The 23,662-nt window shown below is 38.7% G+C and overlaps 1 protein-coding gene across 1 annotated transcript in view; it reads left to right on the forward strand.

Moving 5' to 3' along the window:
• The first annotated feature begins 5,528 nt into the window (after nt 1–5,528).
• The window catches only part of DKK2 (dickkopf Wnt signaling pathway inhibitor 2), a 60,721-nt gene continuing 42,587 nt past the window's right edge, over nt 5,529–23,662 (forward strand). The window contains exon 1 of the mRNA XM_025168922.2: nt 5,529–6,556. Within this exon, the coding sequence (XP_025024690.1) occupies nt 6,308–6,556 (249 nt within the window). The 5' untranslated portion in view covers nt 5,529–6,307. The remainder of the gene's footprint in view (nt 6,557–23,662) is intronic.

Consider the following 23,662-nt stretch of genomic DNA (forward strand, 5'->3'; position numbering starts at 1 on the left):
AAGCGCACATTTCATTTTAAGTGCAGATAATATTAAAGAAAGAGGGAGCATCTCAAAATGCCTTCTCACACCTTTTGAATTATAAATGGGTGACTTAAAAGCATTTGAGATAGAGAGGGTGAGACAACTGAAATGTAACTGAATCTATATATGTAGAATAGTAGAATCCTGTGACTGTACATTAGTGTGTTCTATTTTAGATCACATAGGAAGCAGGCCACATTTAATGTTTCTCATGGAAAATGGGAAAATAAATCCTTGTAAGTAGAAACCTAGCATATCAAAGTGAATAGATGATATTTATTTTATTTTATTTATTGAATGTATATGGCGCCCATCTCCCCAAGAGGGCAATTCTGGGCGGCTCACAATTAAAATCCAAAACAGTAAAAACAATAAAAAATATAAATATCCATATTAAAATTAACTAATAACAATTCTATCTAAAAAGACTAGATACAATTGAAGAAGATGGGGGGGAGCAGTATCGATTATCCCACCAGCCAATTCCAACAATGCGAGCCGCATCATACATAAATATGGTTTACCTGTTATGGCTAATGACCAACTGTACCTCCTTTTCATACAACTGAATGAAAAATAATAATAAAACCTTCTTACTGCATAATTAGAGGTCACAACTGTTTGCACACAGTAGGGCAGATATGGGAGAAAATAAATCATTACAAAATCCTGACAAAAACCAATCCAATATGATAACTGTGTAAAAAAATGCCATATATTTAGCATTTCCTCTTTTCACACTACATACAGTGTATACAGGTCCATTTGTGTGTTTTAACTTTAAGATTTGATGAAAAAATTGCCTCTAGGTATGGGGGTTCATGTCTCTGTGTGAATTCTACTGCTATTTTTGCCTTCAAACAGATATAGTTTCAAAATAATTGGCTAATTGTCTTAAAGTACAAATAACCTTAAAGGCCTTTCAGGAACTAGTTATGATAAAACAATTCAATTTGTATCATATTTCAAAAACTTTATGCAGATTATATTTATTTATTTATTTATTAAGTTTTTCAACCGCCCATCTCCCCCCAATGGGAGAACTCTGGGCAATTCACAACAAACATTAAAAACATAAAATATATAAATACATAAAACCTTAATTAAAAACATCACTAAAAAGAAGAAGGAAAGACCAAGAGGATGAAATATACCTGTTGATTGTTCTTGAAACTGTCACTCATATTTTCACAGCTATCTAAAATTGTTGAAACTATTTATCTATTACAAATGCATCTTCACTATTTCAGTCCTGCAGCTTTAAGAGGCTTTTGAATTGAATTGTCAATGTCTGAACAAAATAATTACAAAATATGCCTTTAAATCACACTGCTCAGTTCTAAGATGATTGTCTAATATAAATAACAGTAGAAGGGAGGTCAATGAATACCATATGTGAAATATTATTTTGGATCAGATAGAAATATATTCTGTTCTCTCTGACGCCTCTTACCCAGTTTCTCAACCATCTACTATTTATGTGTGAAGAGACATTTCCTCAATTCAAGGAAAGGGAAGACTTTATTGAGTGACTTGTGAACATCCCAGATAAACATGATAATAATTTCATAGCATAGGAGCTATCCATGCAAGGTGAACAAGAAACATGATTCATATAACTTCTGAATCAACCATATTTTACAAATATTAAAAATCCCATATCTGTGTTGGCTAATACTTCTATTACAGCAACTCACATTCACTAAACAATGTGCAAGCTTTTTGCCCTACATCAGAGAAGATGGTAAAAAATTAAAAGGGAAGAAAAGAGAAAATGCCTAAATGATTTTCAAGTTATGACTATATAATCTTCAGTGGGATAATTTGGTTTTCTTGTATAAAGAGTAGTGTAGACAGTCCTAAGCTGGAGAAACATTAGATGGTGTACTAGGTTAAAAAAATACAATAAAAACCAAGTTGAGTGTGATGAGTACTTTTATATAATGATATAAAAGATCAGTTCTTTGCATCAACTGGTAGAGTTGCAAACCTCCTACTTAATCCCTGAAATGCTGCTAAAAATTAGTTTTAGTAATGAGGGACCAAAAGAGCCAGTGTTTTATCTTGATTTAAAGTTATGTTCCCAAAAAATGACTATATCTAGCTTTCAGGTTAAGACATCAGATTGCTAGTATTACATAGAATCCTAGAGTTGAATCCAACTCTGTCTCAGTGGAGGAATCCAAATTAAATTATCCCAAACGTTAACTATTTGCCACATACCCAGCCCACATGTATGTGCTCATATACAATTCGGGATATATGTTGTAGCCTCCTAGATGAAATCTATCTATCTATCTATCTATCTATCTATCTATCTATCTATCTATCTATCTATCTATCTATCTATCTATCTATCTATCTATCTATCTATGCAATTCTATAGCCACCCATCTCAATCCAAGTGACTCTGGGTGGGGAACAATTTCAATAATTAAAGCCATCAAAACAATTACAAATTACATACATAGGCAGCTGATCATTATCATAAAAATTCCATAAAAATCAACAGTGCAACCAGGTAACAGGGCCCTTAACACTTTTGGGATCCCAGGCTCGGGCATATAGCCAAGTTTTTAAAGCCTTACGAAAGGCTAGCAGGGTTGGGGCCATCCTGAGTGTTCCAAAGGGCAGTGTCAGGCTCAGCCCAAAGAACTCCACGAGACAATGCAAATACAGTTCTGTTGCATTTATTAGCTTCCACCTCAAGACAGAATCTCACCAGATTGAACCCAAGTTCCCAAGCCAACCAGCCACAACACCGTGAATTCTTTAGGGAGGTGCCAGCCTCATCTTCTTGAACTTCCGACGCTCCTGCTGGGGGCTAAGAACACGCTTATCTCCCTGAGCATGGCCTTCATAAGTCCATTCCATCACAGGCAGGAGCTGCTACTGAGAAGGGCCACCTTCTGGTCCCCACCAGCCGACATTCCTTGGCTGACGGGATCCGCAGCATGTCCAATCGACTAGACTGAATTGGATAGGTGGAAACAATAGGGAGAAGATGGTCCTTTAGGTAACCCGGTCCCAAGCTGTGCAGGGTTTTAAAAGTGACAACCAGCACCCTGAACTGCACCCAGAACCACACTGGTAACCAGTGCAGCTCCCGTAGTAGTGGTGTTACACATGCCGCATATCCAGCACCATTTACTCCCTGTGGAGCCACATTGTGCACCAGTTGAAGCTTTTGAGTGCTCTTCAAGGGCAGCCCCATGTAGAGCATGTTGCAGTAATCCAAACAGGAAGTAACAAGGGCATGAGTGATTGTGCCCTGAAAGCCTGTAGTATGTTTGGCTACCATTGCACCCATGACTTTTGGAATATGCTAGATAAAGATGATAAGAGTTATGGGACATAATATCTAAGTGTGAATGAAATGTGGGCTCTGCTGTGCTCTGAAAAGAAGGAACATCTGTCCAGAGGCATCAGTCCCTGTTGTGCTCATTTTGATCAGCCCAGGATAGAATGGCAAGAACTGTTTTCACTAGTTATTTACTTAGCCCAAGGAGGGCATGAAGCTTTCCTCCACTTTCTCTTCAACTCCATAAATGTAAAATTATTATAAAGACACAGCTTTATGAATTCTCAAAGACCAACACAGTTATCACTGAATCACTGAATGGGCAATAACAAATTAAGGCGTCCCTTTTAAGGCTCTGTGCTTTTTGCTGCAAGGGATAAACATGACTCTTCTCTTTAAAAACACTCCAAAATACAGGGAAAGGAGAAAATGCATAATACAGGGAAGGAGAAAAAAATAATTAACAACCTTTCCTTATTTATTTGATGGACCTAACTTAGCATCCCAGCATGGTTTATGTAATCCAGAGTAAAGGTACATTTTTGAGCACATGCAGAAGGAACATTTGAAGGCACCAAGGGCAGATTCCTCTAGACGAATTTGAAAAGGACAAAAGCACCATTAAGCTCCTGCTTCTTCTTCAGAACTAATAAAAACCAGTTAGGGAAAAATTGTGATCCTCTGATAGGTGGCTTTAAAGAAATGTATGGCCTCTGTTCAAGTATTTGCAGTTACATCTGGCAGAAGCCTTAGAATGGACAGAGTTTAGGTATACAGGATTTGTTATTTCATTTTCTGTTTATTCAGTTCCTGAATATTCACGTTCCACTCACCAAAACATAATGCAAACCAAATCAAATATCATGACAAATTAAAGTGTTAGGAACCCAGAAATCTGTCCTGAGCCCCAAACTGAACTCAAGAAGTCACAATTCTTCCTTACAAAACTGCAGTCCAAGATATTTCCAGCTTGCTTCATTTCAGCAATACAGTTAGACAACTCTTTCTTCTCCCTCTCCTATTTCTAATCTTGCTCAATTTTGAGACCCTACTGTTGATCTATTGCAAACCACCTTGATTTCAGCCAAGTCTTTTTTCTGTCTCTTCCTGCCCCAATATATTCCAGTGCAGAACAAGAGGTAGGTGGCAGCTGAAAGATACTATGGCGAGAGAAGCTTTTCTAGACAACTGCACACTTGGCTAACAGCATGTGGGTCTTGTTTAGTAGGTACACATCTGGATTGCACCAACTACCTTATATTATCAGTTGTGATGGTAGCCAACACATCCTATGACCTCCACTGGCAGCTGCTGCAGCAAATATTCTTCTCCCTTTGTCCTTTTTTATATATGTTTAAGAAAGCCAGTTTGATGTAGTGGTTAAGGCATCCGGCTAGAAACTGGGAGACCATGAGTTCTAGTCCTGTCTTAGGCACAAAGCCAGTGGATGACCTTGGGCCAGTCCCTCTCTCTTTCCCAGCCCTAGGAAGTAGGCAATGGCAAACCACTTCCAAAACATCTTGCAGGGACTAGTCCAGGCAGTTGCCAGGAGTCAACACTGACTCGAAGGATATGTGTGTGTGTGTGTGTGTGTGTGCATGCGTGTTTTAATAGCTGTATAGGAGTGATGCAGATTATTACCCCTGCCTTTCATTGCTTACATTTATAATCAGATCTGGTCAGAATAAGTGTAACACCCTGTCTGTTTGCCTACAGCCTATACAATTGACAAACACTTAGGGATGGGTTCCACCAGTCCGTTGACTTTTTCCAAAATTAGTTTAAATGGAAACACTTTTTTATTAACTTCAATGGGATTGCAACTGCTAGTAAGTATTTTAAATTCCAGGGAAAACCAGGCAACAAATTTGTGTTTATGTGTGCGAGTGACAGAGGGAGAGTGCCTACTTCCTCCTATTTCTCTTCCTGCTCCTCCTGATCTAAATGTGCAAAATTTTCCACACTTTTTGTTGTTAGGCAGAGTTCTGGACCAGGCTGAGACAATGTTCTGGGATGACCAAGTCTAGCCATCCTGAATCAATTAGACAAAGAGCGGGATCCAAAGACATGGACCCTCACCATTTTTCATCCTCAGTCACCATCCTCCAGATTTGGCAGGAGACTTTGACTTAAGGGAAGGCACTCCCTGCGCAGAGACGCAAACTTCCAGGGCCAGGAGTCTTCAAGAGATCGGAGAGCAAGGGAGGAGGGGAACGAAGGTGCCGAGGGGGACGGAGGACGGTGAGGAGTGGGCTCAGGAATGAGTCAGCTCCCCTCCCTGTCACTCCGCGGCTCCGGGGGGCGGAGGAAAAGAGAACTCCGCCGGTGAAGCTATAAAAGCGAAGGGGGCAGAAGACGAACAGAGGAGAAGGAGGCTGCCGGGGACGGGCGGACGAAAGGAGGATGGGAGGGCAGACTGCGCGCCTGGCAAGCTGAACGCCCGATCTTCCGTCCAAGCCTTTCATCTGCCGGCTGTCGGGATGCCCCGGCCCAGCGAGCGGAAGGTGGAAGGCCGACTGGATTCCTAGACAGCGAGCGAGAGAGCGAGCGAGCGAGCTGTCAGTCCTCGCTCGCCAGGCCAGTCCTCGTTTGGAGCAGAGCTGGCTTGAGTTTGTCCCGCGGCAAGAGGCGGCGTGGACGCGGGAAGCGATCCAGGACTGCTTCCTGCCCTCGAAGTCCCAGCGGAGCCTCGCGGGTGGGAGGCTTCCTCCCCGGGTTCAGCCGCCGCCTCCCGCCCGGGACCAGGTCTCCGTCTCCTTCCTTTCCTCCGTGACTGGCTCTCCTGCCGAGGAGCGGGGCGCCCACCATGCCGCCCCGGAGCCCTTGATTGGGAGCCCTGCCCTTTGCTTGCGCTCCTCCGACGGCCGGGGGGGCTCGCCTCCCTCGCCGACGCCTGGGGCTCGCAGAACCTGCGCCGCCAGCCCAGCCCAGCCCAGCCCAGCCCAGGGAAGGAAGACGCCTAGGAAGAGGGTAGAGACGATCATGCAGAGCTGGACCAGGTTCTCCTCCCGCCCTCTCCTCTTCCTAGCCGCGCTCTTGGTGGTGGAGAGTTCCCAGCTCGACGGCACGAAGGCGAACGCGATCAAGGCCACCCTCATGGGCGAGGCGCCGACGCAGGCGGCCAACAGGTCGGCCCCCTTCCACCAAGGACTGCCTCTGGGGAGCGGCAAGAAAGGCCGGCTCTTGGGCCCGGGGGGCAAAGGCCTCAAGCATCATCACCGGCAAGGCGAGGTAAGGCGCATCCACGTTGCCCTTGGCTTCCCCCCTCTTGCTTCCTTCCAGAGGGTCCTGCAAGGATGGACCAAGGGCGCAGGTCTAGGGCTCCATGCTTTGGGGGTGGGCGGTAATCGCAGCTGGATGGTGAATCGTGGACAGGTGGCCCTGGCAAATGGCAAGGAAGAGGGGAAGGGTAGGCCAGGAAGGTAGGGGTACCTCATCCGGGCCCCCCTCAAAGTAATGATGCCCTTCCTTCCTCTTCTCCTTGCAGCTGAACTACCAGTAACCTCAGATATGTATAGATTCCTCAAGAAGGTAATCGTAACTGTATCTGGTGATTTAAGATTTGTATCTCGCTATCCTATCATTCAGAGGTAGGCTGCTTCTAGAGAGGGTCTAGTTCTGAAATACGTCTTGGACAATAATAATAAAGGTAGCATGAAAGGTAGCACTTTCTCCATTTTCTAGCACTCTGTGGATACCTTTTTTCAGCAGTAATTGAGATGATTGTATTACTGTTATGACCACCAAAGGGTCATTTTCAGCAATTTGTTGTTTGTTTGTAGAGTAAACGCACCAAGTTTGAAAAGAAAGTGGGGAAAAAATGTCAAAGTTTCAGATGAAACCACAGTGGGGATAGTAGGTTAGCTCTGGGAAGATCACAGCCAGGACTTTTCAGTGTAGTCTTTAAACTCAACGTTGGGGGAGGAGGGCTAGTGTTTAAAATAAAGATAAATTAATAAAACACTTGATGCAATTCCCATTGTGGATGAGTGTGGAAGTAGTAAATTTCAAATTAGAGACCAGCAAGCCTACTCCCCAAGGAGTAGGAGATTCCTTCCTTCCCATGAGGAATTATTAATTGGACGTGAGATGGAACTTTTTCAATCTCCTCCAGTAATACTAGCTCCTAACCAGAGTTTTAGCATCAGAACAGATGTAACTCCAGAGACCTGTGGCCAGATCTCCCCGCAAAAACTTAGAAGCAGCTGTGGAAATGAGAAAGAAGAGCTGGAAAAAGGAGTTTTTCATTCTTTTTCTTCTCCTACTAGCCTGATCATAGAAATAAAGATGGGCAGAATATCCTTTTCATAGGGTAGCCATATTCGTCTCTTGCAACAAAGAGACTTATGGCACATTAAACTTTAATATAGTATAAGATACCAACTGTGATCCACAGACTTTTTGGAATAATTAAGTCATCAATCCTTATGATGTCTCAGAAATCTCTGGTGTTTCTCTAAGATGTCCTGAAGATACAATGTGTTTGACTAGAACTAACTGGGCTAATAGGTCTTGTAGCCCAAGACATCTGGACAGCCATAGAAGTACTTCTCCCCATGCCTCAACATTGCACTAAGTAGCTTAATAGGTTTCAAGTTTTTGTTTTTGTTTTTAAGCAGGTTAAATAACATCTCCATAAACTTGGTACAATTTGTGTCCAGAATCTCCCACTGCCCTGCAGCTGCTTGTAAGTTTTAAAAAAAGTTTTGTGAAATCTTGTGGCATTCTACATTAGCCCTTTCTTTGCTTATAGTTTAGGCATCTTTGTGATAAGAAAGCAGAAAAGAGAAATTGGTAACTCGATCACTTGTTAAGTATGCTGGTCAGAAAAGTGATAATAGCAATGGCCTTAAGAATAATTCCAAATTTTATATGGTGAATAACTATAGTAGGCTATTTCAAGGTCGCAAAATAGGCACATGAAATCACAAAATTGTCCCAGGGTCTTTTCCCTTCTGCCTTCTTTTCCCCCCTCTTTTCTTCTCCATTCTGGCTTCTCAGGAGTTGGTTAGAATCATTGCATCTTTAATTAATTTGGCTTGAATGACTGAAGGGTTCTGATTTCACAGGATATAAAAGGTTCTCTTATGCATTTTTTTGAAAGGGAGTGGGACACCTGCATGATTGTCATGTACTCGAATACCCTTACACTACTGAGTCACAAGTTTTCTGAATGGGCAACAACCAAATCGTTTAGATTCAATCAGTGCTGCAAAGGCATCAATTCTCTTCGTAACAAACATCTTTCAGAAGTTGATACAGAATATGCAACTAATCAGATCATTTTTTTTAAATTTAAGAAGTCTAAATAATAGACTCTCATATATAATTTATATAAAGTCTGTTATGAAGCAAACATTTTCCAGTGTATATTTCTGGAGGAGATATTGCATCCATCAATTGCTTGATTTTTGGACCATTTCCCAGTCAGTTGATCTCAAATCCATTCGCTAAATGAAAAGACATTTCCATGACTTCCCGCAAAGATACAGTAACTGATGTCTGTTTTAATAGGAAGCTATCCAATATATATAGTCATTGAAAACACGGTTCCCATTAACATGGTAAACAACATAGCGTCCTCAAGCAAGGAAATGCAGAATCCTTCATTTTGAATATCCAATCTGGACGTAGGTAGCATTAATTTGAAGGTTTATATTGGCGGTGAAGTATCAAGAGTTAATTGGTTTATTTTTTTTCATTGTGTGAATAAAGGAATGCTAGAAATTAGGGTAGAATATTTTACATTTAGAAAACAGCAGTCAGTGGAATGACTGTCTACTGAGATTTTCTGCCCTTCATTAGTTCTGTATTTCTGATTTAGGGTACAATCAGAAATAGAAAATAGAAAAATAGTTTAGTGGTTTACCCACACCTTGTATTACTATAAAACGCTACAACCCATCTATATTATATAATTTTTATGACAACCTAGGTTTAATTTCTCCACAATGAAAAAGGAACTTATTTGTTTGCAAGCTAAATAATGGTGACTTTCTTTTTTCTCCTTCTCCCATCACATCTCCATGTCTTACCCCATGCTGCCCCATGTGGTTGGAACAGACCTCGCTATAGCCAGCAAAATAAGTTGTCTTAATTAGCCCATCACTAGACTAATCGTGTCTTTGTGTGACTTCAGTGCAAAGCCATGTTCTAAGCGGAAATTCTGTTCATCAGTAAGTCTATCTCTTCTGTTTTGTGTTCTAAGTATTGCTTTCATCCAATCAGTCTTGGAAGGTGGACTGGAACCTTGTTTTCCCCTGCAATCCTTTCTTATATTTCAATATTTGCTATTAATTTCCTATTAAGCAGGGATCATTTTCTAACTCCTGATGTCTGTGTGATGAAGATTATAAACCTTCTGGGCACTTTGAACATAATCTTTTGTATGTTCGGCATATGGCCTACCCAGGGCTAATTATTTTGTCATGATTAGAGGACTGTTCCCTGCCTCCACTCAAATACAGCGGACTTTCTCTGTGCAGTAAGAGAAAAGGAATAATTGCTTTCCACTTTCCCCTGCCTAGAAAGAGGCAAATGGTTATTCCCTGCCTCTTCTTCCACGGAGCATATTTTCCTGTATAGGGGAATGCTTCTCCCCACTTCCTTCTGAAGGGAATAGAATGGTCTATGCAGGATGCAACAAGAAATCGCCATCTCCTGTTATTCTGCAGCGTCAGTGCTATAAGGGAAACATTCGCTTTTGGTTCTTCCAGTGACGGCTGATATATTTAAGGTTGCAGAACTAGCACTATCAGTCATGCCTGTTACTGAGTCTTCTTAATTTTTTTAAAAAGAAGAGTTCTGCTCAAATGAAATTTCTAGAGTCAAAGCATGAAATCTGCTGCATTGAATTCATTAATTCCTCTTATTCTGAGTGACTTCTGGTTGAGAGACTTTAGGGAGAGTGGGGGGCCTCTGCTGAAACTCTGTAGGCCAGTTACGGTTGCAACTCAACCAAATGTTTCCAAATTCTGTTTTAGGGTTAGCAGTTACGGAAGAAAGCAGCATAGCGAATAAATCCTCTTTATGCCCGTTTACTTCCACTGTCCAAATTGCTTTGAATGTGCTTGTCTTCTCGTGTGTGCACACCCTGGCTTCAAGTGTCAAAGGATCCATGAAAATATACAGCATTAGGTTATTCTTTGCACAATCTGACCAAGTTCTGTAACAGTACTTGAAAACATTATGCTTCAGAGTGATGACAGGAGTTCTACATCTGAACAATAACCAAAACCTTTTCTTTCTTTCTTTTTAACATGGGATTTTATGTTGGAATGAAGATAAAAATAGGCATTAAAAAGATGGGAAAATGGAAAGTTTGATCTACTGAAATCGAGATATTTAAAGTTATTTCTGAGGCTGGATCTAAGTCTTAGTAATTATATTTCTTTGTATATCATGGATAAAGATACAGGCAGAACAAAACCATCTAGTGCATTAGGGTGTTTGTGGACAAATTGAGCACAATGTGCTTTTTGAGGGAATTTGTTTAAATTATGTAGCTGAATCGTAGTTCAGAAAACAAATGCCTCATCTATAGGTAAATGGAATGCAACCAAAAATTTGATGGGCTTCTGCACAGGAGATAAATGATCATCATTTTTCCAGCAGCAGCAGCTTCCTCTTCCTCTTCTTCTTCCTCTGCTGCTGCTGCGCTTGCTTGCTTGCTGATGGAAAGATGTGTAGCAGAAAATAAGAATGTTGAGAGTAATAGTCATCACTTCTCCAAGTAATAAAGTCAGGTTAAAAACACCCAGATAAATTTGAGAGAAATTTTCAAGCACCCTGTGAATAAGGTAGAAAAACAGAAGCCTCTTTATGAATCGAAGAGAACTTTTGAAGAATTGCAAAGCAGATTTCATCGCCACATAAACTAAAGCATGTGGGGAAAGGAAAGAAATGGCAAAGTCCACTACTAAATCAGAGCTCATTTCTTTTGTGTTGTTAATGACTTCAACATATTGTGACTGAAAAGTAAGGAAGTAAATCTGTGACACAAAATAATTTGGAGTGGTTCACAATCTCCTGTTATTCTGCACAGTCAGTGCTATAAGGGAAACATTAGCGTTTGGTTCTTCCAGTGAAGATTGCAGAGCAAACACTTTCAGTCATGGCTGATACCTTTTAATTTTTTTTAAAAGAGGACTCCTGCTCAGATGAAATTTCTCGGGTCAAAGCATGAAATCTGCTGTATTGAAAAATAATGGTTACATGAATTCTAGCTAATTAGTACATAACAATTTTATTTTAAACAAACCATTGCTAGATTAGTAGTTCTTAAGTTGTTTAGACAAATAAAATTTGTTTTGAGGAATACAGGAAATTGTAAAATAGCAGTGCTTCCTCTCTCTCTCGCTCCCCTTCTCTCCTTTTTCCCCCCCTTGACCTTTATGGCTGCAATATTTACACGAATGTCTGTGAGTGGTAGTAGTTAAGGTGTAGGACTGGGACCCAGGAGAACCAGGCTCAGAACAGATTGTGTGAATTTGGGGTAATCCTGCTGCCTCTCAGTCCAACCCACCTTGCCAGATTTTTGTTTTGGAGTTGAAATGAGGGGTGATTCCATGTAGCTGCCTTGAGAAAAGGAAGGCTGTAAATACTATACCTATAGCTCTATTTATGCAATGCAATTTTTATTACTGCCAAAAAATCCAAGTAAAAGACTATATCTACATATGATACTTCCCTCTTTTTAAAATGAGAGAACTGAATTTGAAAAAAGTTTGAGCCATTAAATGTTGTTTAGACACAAAAGAAACGATATATAGCTTTGATTGCTATTTCAAAGCTCAAAACTTGACTTCCTTGTATATTAATAAAAGTGCAGTTGGAATGATTATGGTCTACGTGTTAAAAATGAATCTGTGCGTAGAAGGAAAGTTCACAGTATTTGCTGGGATGAATCGATTTGCCTATGAAACTTTTCATACTTGGTTTGAAAATGCTACTAATAAAGCACGCAAGGACTGGGCCTCATATACAGAATATTCTCTTATCTCTTATACTTTGTACTCTTATTCTGTTTATGTGGGGTGCTATTTTGCAGCCCATGTGGCAACACATACAGATTTTCCATTGAACATATATTTGAGAGGGAGCTGCAGCTAATCGTGATGCTCCAGTATCATTTTAAACTGAGATATACACTTAGAAGTGTTTTAAGCATACAGTTAAGAATTTTTAATACAGAGCTAAAAAGTAACATGATTTAACCTTGTGGAATTAAAAAAAAAATTTTTTTTAAAGACCTCATTTGTGCAACTACTATAGAATCTATGCAGATTTCTTTTGCACTTCCATTTTGTAACCAGCATTCTGCCCATCCTCTTCATGAACTGGCCTTTCATTTCTTTCATACTGAATTGGTGCCACAGCACCTATGCAATGAACCTATTCACCTTTTCACAATTTGTCCCCAACTTCTTTTAGCAGCTGTTAAACTTGGTTCTTCTCAAGCTTTATGCATTCTTTACATGCATGCTGCATTACATATTTTGGAATACATCTGGGTGCAAAGATGTATGCAGAGAACTGCATAACAATATCCATAATGCTATCTATAACATAAAAAAAAATCATAAGCCCAGGGAAGGGTAATACATAGAAAGAGAGCTTTATATGTGTGCGTGTGTGAAAATTAGTGGATTTCCTCTAACCGTATCTGTACCATATTTGGAGAATCTGTCTTTAAATAGGATTGGTTTGGAAAGACCCTTAGGCTCATCCAGAGTAAGAGGGAATATCAAGAATCTGTTGTTCCATTCATTTAAGTTGATTCCTTTCACTCACTTAAAACATTTGGAGGAAAAAGTATACAGTAAAAAACATTAAATGGGGCAGAAATGTAAACTCAGATAATCAAAACAAGGAACTACTTTTCTCTCATCACCTTTATTTAGAGGACTCTCACCAATGTTAACACTGAGATTACCTGTGTATCAAGTAACTCCATTTTCTGGGACTGTCTAACTACAGGCTATGATTATAAATTATTTGTCTATGTTAGTTTGAATTTACCCTCTCTGTTCTCTAATGCACTGGGCAATGACATAGGAAGCACACCAGATCCTCTACAGCAGTGTTCCTCAACCTTGGCCACTTGAAGATGTGTGGACTTCAACTCCCAGAATTCCCCAGCCAGCATGGGGAATAATTCTGGGAGTTGAAGTCCACACAGTGGTCAAGGTTGAGGAACACTGCTCTACGGTTACTCTTCCATAAATGCAGAGAGACTCACTTGGTGGAGTGCCTTCTACACATTCTTCTAAATAATGTATTTAAATAATGTAGTTTGGACATGTAATCTGTCAGGACATGTCCTCTAAGAGTGGAATTTGGACTTGAGCAAAAGGCTGGTATTTGTTCCATCGCTGCACCAAGTTTTTTTTAAAAAAGGATTTCATTAAAAATATACATCAGTGAGTAGACTGATATATTCACAAACTGAAGGCTCTCCAGTTCTCTTCTCCCTGATGATTAGAACAGCCTACAATAGCCATGGGGAACCAGTTGCCCTTCAGATACTGCTGGATTTCGGTTCCCAGCAATATCAGCAAGCATGAGGATGGTGAAGGCTGTAGCAGTTGTAATTTTGAAATATCCTCTCTCTCTCTCTCTCTCTCTCTCTCTCTCTCTCTCTCTCTCTCTCTGTGTGTGTGTGTGTGTGTGTGTGTGTAGGGGGAACATCCTAAAGTATGTTTCTTTTTTCCTAGCCTTCTGTATACTTTTCTGAAGAAATGAATAGGCATGGAAGATGTGTTGACATTGGTCTTTGGATATCTTTGGCTACACATCTCTCCTCCTGTTGTTTATCTGTCCTGCCAAGGAGTAGATGCTTCTCTGTATTGTAGCAGCAGCAGCAGCAGCAACAACAGCTTGAGGCAGGCAGTGAGGGATTTGGATAACAAACAGAACAGCCATGGAAAGACCAGGCAGAAGTTTCCACAGCTGCAGACTTAATCTTTGTGCTAACAGTTCTCTGGATTGCAAACTGGCAATCAAGCAAGGAAAGGAATACCTTCAGCATCCCCAGCCAGGGAATAAGAGCTTTGCTTATCCTACCTTAGGGTTGCTAGTGGCAGATGTCTAAAGAGTGACCCATCCTATTAGCAGAGGGTCTCTTTTTCAGTGATCTGCTTTTCTATATACTTCCTGAAATATATGAGTGGTTTTATTGCTAGTCAATTAGGATGTGCACCAGGTTAAGCTTGTCTGTGTTCAGAAACTAGGCAGGGTCAGACCTGGTTAGTACTTGGATGGGAGACTACCAGGGAATACTGGGGCTGTAGGTGAAAATGGGAAGTTGAGGTTCATTCCATTTCTATATGACTGCCAAGAAAACCGAGCTTGACTCAGAAGAGACGTTACCTGTCTTTTATGATGATCTGGATTTTATAGTCAGGTTATCAAGACTCATTTGCAGGGCTCTGTACATTGCTATGGAAGAGATTTGCAAAGGAATTGATTAGCTGGTCTCCCCAGTTGATGTAAGTGAACATGTCACAGGTCATGCCTGGTGTCCAGAAAGGTTGGTAGAAGACAAGCTTCATTCCTTAGAGTGACTTTTTTCAGGTAAGATGTATAACGTTACTTGTTATACAAGTTCAGTCAGCTGGTTGATATGAAACACCCTAGGGATTTTTTTGGGTGGAGGAGGCTTCAAGAATGGTCAAGTTGGATTTGTCAAAACTAGATAGGAATCAAATAATGACTGGTTGGTAGAGGATTTGATTGATCTGAATATTGTCACTTGATGCAGATTTTTTTTTTTTAATAAAATCTATAGGAAATATAGAGAAGCTAAATTTGGATTTCCCAAAGGATTTATAAAATAGGGACATATTTTGTATCTGGCCCCAAATCTATAGTGAGGATCAATGGCTATTTTTTCATTTACTTCAGGAAAATACTAAACAAAGATGTAAACTTTCTGCTATAATTTTTAAATATGTATTTAGAACCATCACCCTGTGCATTTAGACAAGATCTTATCTGTAATTTTTCTCACCATTCACTAGAGTGTAAATTAGTATTATAGGATGATGATAATTATTTATTTGACCCTTTTCGATTCCAGTTTTGACGCAGTTGAGCAAGTTGTGAGATACTCAGTTAACTGGCCTTCAATACTGCTATATGAGTGCGGAATTTATTTATTAATTATATATTTTTATTCCATGTGATATTTCTTAAAGAATTACATTAAATATGAATAAGATATATAATTAATAAATAAGGTTCTGTGGCTATTCATAGATAGGTGTCTTTAAAGCTTGGGTAGGTAAATCATCGCAGAGTGAAATTCTCAACATGTTTTGTATTTTTTTTTTTTTATGGAATCCCTGCAAAAACAGTTTCAAAAAGTCAATACATTGTCCCATTAATTTCTGTGGGGTTATTCAGTTCCAAAGATATTCATGAAAAAATATGCAGTTGTTAATTTAAAAAATTTCCAAATTTGAATTACACTTCTGACTAGTTCTAAATTTTGGATGACTTCATTTGGTATAAATTTTCCTTCTAGGCACTTTTGGAATATTCACACATAGCATCTTTAATTAATTGGACTGCTTTGGGTTAAAAATATATGCGATTAGAGACGTCTGTTACTCTTGTATTGATTTTAAAATTTGGATACACAATTTTTGGAAAATTGCATTTAGATCTCATGATAAATCAATGTTATGGATTAATTCAGCTTTAAAACTTTAAAAAACCCTGTTATATGGAAGATTTGGATGGATGCTGAGATTTTTACTTTAGATTGATAATCAAATGATAATGAACTTTATCATATCCTATTTTAAAGGATAAAATATCACTTGTCTTTTGCTGCCCAGTGATAATAATTACAACTGCTAACATTTACTGACATCTCAATTTGGACTGGCGGCAGTTTCAGCTTCAGAGATACCTAAATTAATAGAATATAGAGACTCCTATACGATAATTAACAAAACTTGTAAGACTAAAAATCCTACAATTAGTTTTTGTAAATACTTTTTGTTGCTAAATCAATTTGATATGCACATTTTAAATACTGAATGGAATAAGAAATTGGAGATATCTCTATCAAAATTTTCAGTAGATCTTAGACTACAACAACAAAATAATATTTCAGATTTATTGAACCTCATAGTGTTTGTATTAAAAAAAAAAAGAATAAGTAAATCATGTTCTTGAAAAGACAGAGAAGAATGCTTCTTTCAAGCATGCATTTTTGCAATGTCCTAAAATTGTTATAATCTGGGAAGAAGTCTTTCCATATATTAATTTAACTTTGACAAAGGTTTTAATATTTGCTTATGTCCATATTCTTTTGAATTCCATATGTTCTACAAGGAAATTGATGGCTGGACAATGGAAATGGCTTCATTTTGCCATTCTTATTCCAAGAGATTTATTTTTGAACCCTGGAAAGATGAATTTATGATTCACATTGCTGAATAGATTGAAGTCCTGATGTTATTTGTGATTTATGAACTTCTTGCTTACAGATCTAGACTTTGTATGGATAATTATACTGAAATATGGTAATCCTTTAATGAAACTTCTGTGTAAAACTTTCTTTATATACACATTCATGAATGCTATTTTATATATGCAAACTTTTCTTTTTATTTACAGCATCATAGTTGAGTGGAACAGCATTCTAATTATTGTACCAATGTGGTTCTCCAAGTATAAAAGATATTTGTCTTACTTGTGACAAAATAACATAGTAACAGATTACAGTATGTCCGCTCTAAGGTGTATCAATCTAGAAAGAATTTTTTTTAAAAAAATCAGGATTTCTTTTTTGGTGAACTTGTATTTCAATCTCACTGTAAGCTCAAAATGTGTTGGCAGAAATTATTTAAAATCATGAATTTTTCAAAAGTATTAATCCAAATACAAAATTGCTGGGAACAAAGAGTTAATTGCAGGGGGTAGATGTGGAAATATGGAATGTTAGTATTATAATCTTAGGCCAAATGATTCAGTTCTCTGATGAGTTATATAGCATGCAGTCTTTCTTATAGATTTTCTTTATTTTTTTTTAAATCACCCAAATTGCAAGGTTCTGAGAAAACTGCGTAGGGGAGAATTTAAATCCAACCTGAAATGTTTCTATTGTTAAAGGATTTTTTGGACCATTTGCAAACCAAGATTTCCCACATTAGAAGTTGCCATTGAAATTGAGATGGAAGCATTTTCAGAAAATAGCTAGATGGTGCTTTCTGATATAAAATCTCCTTTGAATCAAGTTTGACACCTGGTGACTTCATGCACACACCCATGTCACTTTCTTGGCAACTATGTGATAGTATACATATGGTTGACATTGCCTTCTTCCAGTTTTTTTTTTAATTTCCAGTCTAGTGTACAGCCTTGGAATTTCCCAGTGTTGTCCTATCCAAGTAATAACTATATTCAGCCCTACTTAGTTATTTACAATCAGCTGGAGATGGCTACAGTAAGTGCTACCACCTAGCTGAGCTAAGAATGCTTAACAACCAGTGAGCAATTAAAACTATGTAACACCGATTAAGTCTTCTGAGGAGGCAGACAGAACAGGTATTCACAAATGTACTATAATAAGAAGTTGCCAAATCATTGGTTAATTGCTTGGTATTCCATTTGTTTTCATATCCCTCTCCCTTCCCCATTTGCCCTTGTCATATGGAGTCGCCTTTGATTTACTGCATTTTAATATGCTACCATGAAAGGGGGGTAGCAAAATACCATACGCTATTTTATCTTTACTATAATAAAGACCAGCTTCAAGACTGAGCCATGTACAAAAGGCATTAGCTTAAGATGATCCTTGAATGGTTATTTTTGTAATTCAAAACAGTAATGCTGTGAAATAATCACAGATTATTTGGAAGAGTTGGTATGATAATGATTTCCCTTTTGGAACACACCACATTTTTAGAATACAATGCCATGGTAGAACGGGTGAGAAAACAGACAATGGCTCTGAGTTTGATTGCACAAAGTGATATAACATCCAAGTAGGGCTGATATTTTAGATCCCTATTTAAATCAGTCTTTTTTTATAGTAATTTTATTAAAAATTACAATTAAAAAGATAAAAACTAATACAAACTAAAAAAAGGATTAAAAAATAGAAAGTGCAGAAAAAAATAGGAAGAAAAATAGAAAAGAAAGAAAAAATAAGAATGTAGTAAATAAAAAGAAAAGAAAAATCCAAAGAAATGACTTCCTCCTTCATCACAAGTATAAACAATTTTAGTAACTTCACCTTCTCTTAAAATACAACAAATTATCTCTTCTTCCCATATCCCATCTCTTATCTATAAATAAAGCCTTAAAGCCTCGTCATTTCAGTCCTGATATCATCAGAAGTCAATTAAGGGTTACCAGAGGTAACAACATATCTATTTTAACCTTGATCAAATAAACCAACTTTATATCCCTTCTTCTTACTTTTAACCATCTTGATCTGTAGTCCCTTCAAATAATGTCCTAGAATTTGATTTCTTTTCATTTTTTCGTTGTCCTTTCTCACAAAATTCTTCAAAGCTTTAACAAGCCTCTTTTGTAAATCCAGTATAGGAAAATTATCCAGGTCAATCTCTTGGTTTGTTATTTGTATATCCCTTTTAATTATTAACACATCAGCTGGTTTTTGTTTCTTTTTTGCATGTCCAGTGCAGCATCTTTTTCCATGTCATTCTTGTAGCCTGTCATTTTTAAATCCACTTTCAGATGAGTCTCGATCTTGTCAGGTAGAACTTGTTCCCATTTCATAACATCTTTTAAACACAGTCTATCCATAGAGGGGGATACTCTTAAAAATAATTTCTCAGTCCATTGTTCAAAAATATCCTTCAGTATATCCAGTGTTAAAGCATTTTGCTTCATTCTGTATTAGTAAGTCAAATCTAAGTGTTCTTTTCTTTTAATTGTAATATTTAGTTCCTTCTGGTTCCCTCTAAGTGTCCAACCTTCAAAGTCTCATCCTATCTTTTTTTTTTTTAAGACAATTCAAAACAAAAGCATTTTCTCATGGGAAGGATTCTTATAATTAATTCCAAAATCTTATTTCAAATCCATCTGGACCCTCAGTCCATTTATAACTTTCCAAAATCAAAGTTCTAATCACCCTTTTGTTGTTTATTACAAAAGAATTTTTTAAAGTCCTAAAACATGTATTTAAAAGTTTCTTTCACCAAGGATTGAAGGAAACTCACCCGGTGCTTTTCAATCCAAAGGTTCCTAATAGCTGAAAAGCAGTTAATAAGCAGTATCCACAAGTGATTAGAAAAGAAAGTATGTGAACCCTAGTGTCCTTTTTGAAGGCGCCAATTGTGGTTTCAGCAAGACGGTTATTCTGTCGTCTCCCAGAGCTCTAAACCTGCTGCCTTGCAGTCGCCTCACAAGGAGCAACTGTCTGGAGCACTTGTGGATGTTCTCAAGTCCTCTCCTTGTCCAGAGAGGAATTATGAAGAGCTGGTCTACTCGCCAGCTCTTCATTCCACCATGGATGTCAGCTCCGCTTTTAGCAGACCTGTCTTCAATTTGCCATTTCTTCCCTGGAAGTCCCTGTTTAAATCAGTCTTGAATATAAATGTAGCGGTAAATCTAAGCTTCATGCAAGGGCACCCCAGGGACTGCAGGATTTTTCAAATTTTCTCCTCAAAGAGCAGAGCAGGAGCAGAGCAGAGCTTCACTGTTGAAAAGGGAGATCCAGCACCATAAACTTTGTGGGAGACTTTTTCCTAATTGATTTAACGCTGTTAGTTACATATGAACATATGGAAAGAGACCTTCCTATATATTGAAACCCCAGATGTTTGCAGTGACAACATAAAAGAGATGGGGAAGCTTTCTCTCATTTTTTTCACAAATATTTAGTGCATTAGAAGTTCTTCAGCCAGCCAGGAAATAGATTTCAGACCATGTGATTTCATTAATCAGTATGAAATCCCAGTTTTTAAGCTATCAATATGTGTCACAGCAATGTATATTATTCATTTATATGCTGATTTTTTCCCTGTATGATATAACAGTGAAGTCACAGTTTTATCATGAAGAACCACGTCAATCAATCTGCAACAAGTTTGATTTGCAGAGAATAAATTCACCATGGCTAAATATCCCATAGTTAGTAGGATTGTGCTAAGCTTCAGAAAGCCATTTCACTTTAAAGGAGGTTCACAGAAAGCACCCTTTTGAAGTTGCAACCTGTGTCTTCCCCTGCTTCTAAATGCAAAATGAAGCAGCCATATTGCTTTGCTCTGCAGATTGCTTTGACCCCCTCATCTGGTAGTTCCAGTAGCTGGGAGGACTTCTGAAAAAATCTACTGAACATGCAATCAATTACTGGGAGCAACTGAAGAGGCTTCCTTGAATCTAGAACTGCCACACAAGAACTGCTGGATGAGGCCTCTAGTGATGTGTGACCTCAATGAGGAGGCCTGTCACCTCTGTACCTGGATGTGAAGAATTCCATCATCTCCCTAACATGATGCACCTCACTGAGGTGAAGCACATCCTCCTTCATAGATCTAATAATTAGTATGCATGCAGATATTGGATTCCATTAATCTCCAGAAGGAGCAACAAAGGAATTGACCAGACATCTCCCTTTCTATGGTTCCCAGAGTGAAATCTAATGGTGCTTTTCAGTGCATGTGAATCTTGTTAAAGATAATGTGTTCCCTGAAGCACAGCAGCTGTCTGTCAAGAACTGTGATAAAAATTCACTCTATAGTAAAAGTTTCATGGAATTGACTGCTTTTTAAGTCAGTAAAAAGAGATTTTGCCATTGTTTCTGTTAATACAGCATTTCCAAAATGCTTTTTAGTATTGCTTGTAAAATTCTGGGCTTGTTTTTTCTCCACATTTGCCATCTTCCCCAACTTCCCGTGTAAGGAAATGACTTTTTAACAGAAGAATACTCTTAATTTTTTTTTTCCAAGGGGTCCTTACCACAGCAGCTGCAACAAATTGAAACTGAATTTTAGCCTCAGCTGGAGCGTTAGGTATGGATTGCCAAGTAAATAAGGGCGTTATAACCTGGATGACAATTTCTCAGGCTTTGTTGTTGTTCAGTCGTTAAGTCGTGTCCGACTCTTCGTGACCCTATGAACCATATTGCGCCAGGCCTTCCTGTCCTTCACTGCCTCCCTGAGTTTGCTCAGTTTCATGCTCATTGCTTCAGTGATGCTATCTAACCATCTCATCCTCTGCCGTCCTCTTCTCCTTTTGCCTTCAATCTTTCCCAGCATCAGGGTCTTCTCCAAAGAGATCTCTCTTCGCATTAGGTGACCAAAGTATCTGAGCTTGAGCTTCATTATCGATCCTTCCAATGAGCAATCAGGATTGATTTCCTTTTTCTCAGGCTATTAGACCTTAAGGTTTTGTGAACAAAACAGAACAAGTGGGACTATTTGTAAAGCTGTTCATTATCTCTCGTGTTTCAAAGAAAGTTTTAAAAGTATCCTATAGAGTTCATTCATATATAGGCCACATCTGAACCTGTCCTTCTGTGAGAAATTCATAAACTTTCAATAATTCTTGCCTTTCTCCTTAAATGCTACTGGACTTCATTAGGACAAAAAATGTGGAAGACAGCAAAGATGTAATAATTGGAAACATAACAGATGGTCATGAAGATGAGTCTTAATTTGCTCCATTCCTTCACTGAGGTTGGTACATGTTGCTCATAGAAACCTGCAGATTAAGTTAGCGAACAAACAATCAAATCTCTCCCAGTTATGTACACTAGGTTACTTCATAGTAAAACAAGCTAAGTAGAGTTATGGAATGAAAGAAGTCTGTAAGAACTCATCTTGTTAACCAAGGATTTCACATCATAGTGCACTTAATTTTGAGTGCATGTTACTATGGTTGAGTGGCTAAGGCAATATAGGATAGTGTGGGGATTTTGTTAGTGCTGCTGAAGCAGTCTTAGGAATGGCATTAAATTTCCCTCGACTTCTTATCCTGACGGACTTCAGCATCACTCCCAAGGATGCTAAGTTTGTCAGAATTCTCCCAATGACAGACTGGCCCTGGACAAATGGTATGGAATCCACTTGCTTTGGTGTTTAGCCCAGCCAGAGATGGAGATCTGAGTGTCATGAATATAGCACTTTTAGGGCTGTTTTAGACTGCTAGCTGACATGACCATTTAAAATGGCAGCTGATTTAAAATGGCAGCTGTTGTCTTTCAGTGATTTTGCTGAAGCCCTGGCTTCAAATCAAATCAATTCCGTAGTTTACTGGGAACTTATGGAGAAGGAATTAGAAGGTTAGTAATTCAATATAAGCAGTTGCAGTATTCTTCACAGAAGAAGATAACTGGATCTTGAAGTCCATTGTTGGTCCAAATCATAGTGATAAAAACTTAACAAATCCTTGTCTTGTTACTTTGGATTTTGAGTACAAGTAGTCCTTGCTTGCCAACTGCCTCATTCAGTGACCATTTGAAGTTATGAAGGTGCTGAAAAAATAACTATGACCAATGCCTGGATTTACAACCATTACAGCATCCCTCAGTCATGTGCTCACCATTAGTCAGTACATGTTAATCTGTGCCTGAGCTGTTGTTTTCCCCTTTTTCCCCCCTTGCAGAGCAGAGAGACTGGAGAGAAAAGGATTACAAGAAAGTAAGCAGACACACACTGGAGAATACACATCGAAAGCAGGGCACTGGTGTCAGCAACCAGGAGTGCACTACACAACAACCCAGTGTATTCCCCATTGTGTGCCTGCTTACTCTCTTGTAATCCCTTCCTTTCCAATGAATGTAAATAGAAATGTTAAATCTCTTCTTGCTAATTATTTGGTGAGAATTCCAAAGGGTGGGGGAGTGAGGAACAGAAAAGCACAGTTGCGGTCATGTGATTTCCCACTTAGTGATCGCTTCACTTAGCAACGGATTTACTGGTCCCAGTTGTGGTCACTAAACAATGACTACCTGTATGTGGACAACATTTTCAGAGAGCTAAGTTCTACCATCTGTTTGCTGCTTGAGCTTCCTGAGTAAGGCATGCTAAAGTAACATGCGCTGGATGAAGGTGAACATGCTGAAATTAAAGTCAAGTAAGATGGAAGTAGGCAACCAAGTCCTGGTATTAGCTTTAGCCTCCTCTGGATAGGATTGCATTCTACCCCAAAAACAGATCCATAGTGTTAATTCACCTTAATTTTTATTGGCTCTGGACTTTTAGGTAGCAGTAGCAAAGATCAAATTTGCACAATTATATCTACTGCATCAGTTGGCTCTGCAACTGTTCTTATTGCCTTGGTTTCACCATGATTAAACTATTACACAGGACCTATCTGTTGGAAGTTCGACTTGATGCAAAATGGGCAGCA

Source organism: Python bivittatus, unplaced genomic scaffold (assembly GCF_059951505.1).
Source record: "Python bivittatus isolate LINGU-HERP-01145 unplaced genomic scaffold, Pbiv_v1 ctg000070_np1212, whole genome shotgun sequence".
NCBI classification, from domain to species: domain Eukaryota; kingdom Metazoa; phylum Chordata; class Lepidosauria; order Squamata; family Pythonidae; genus Python; species Python bivittatus.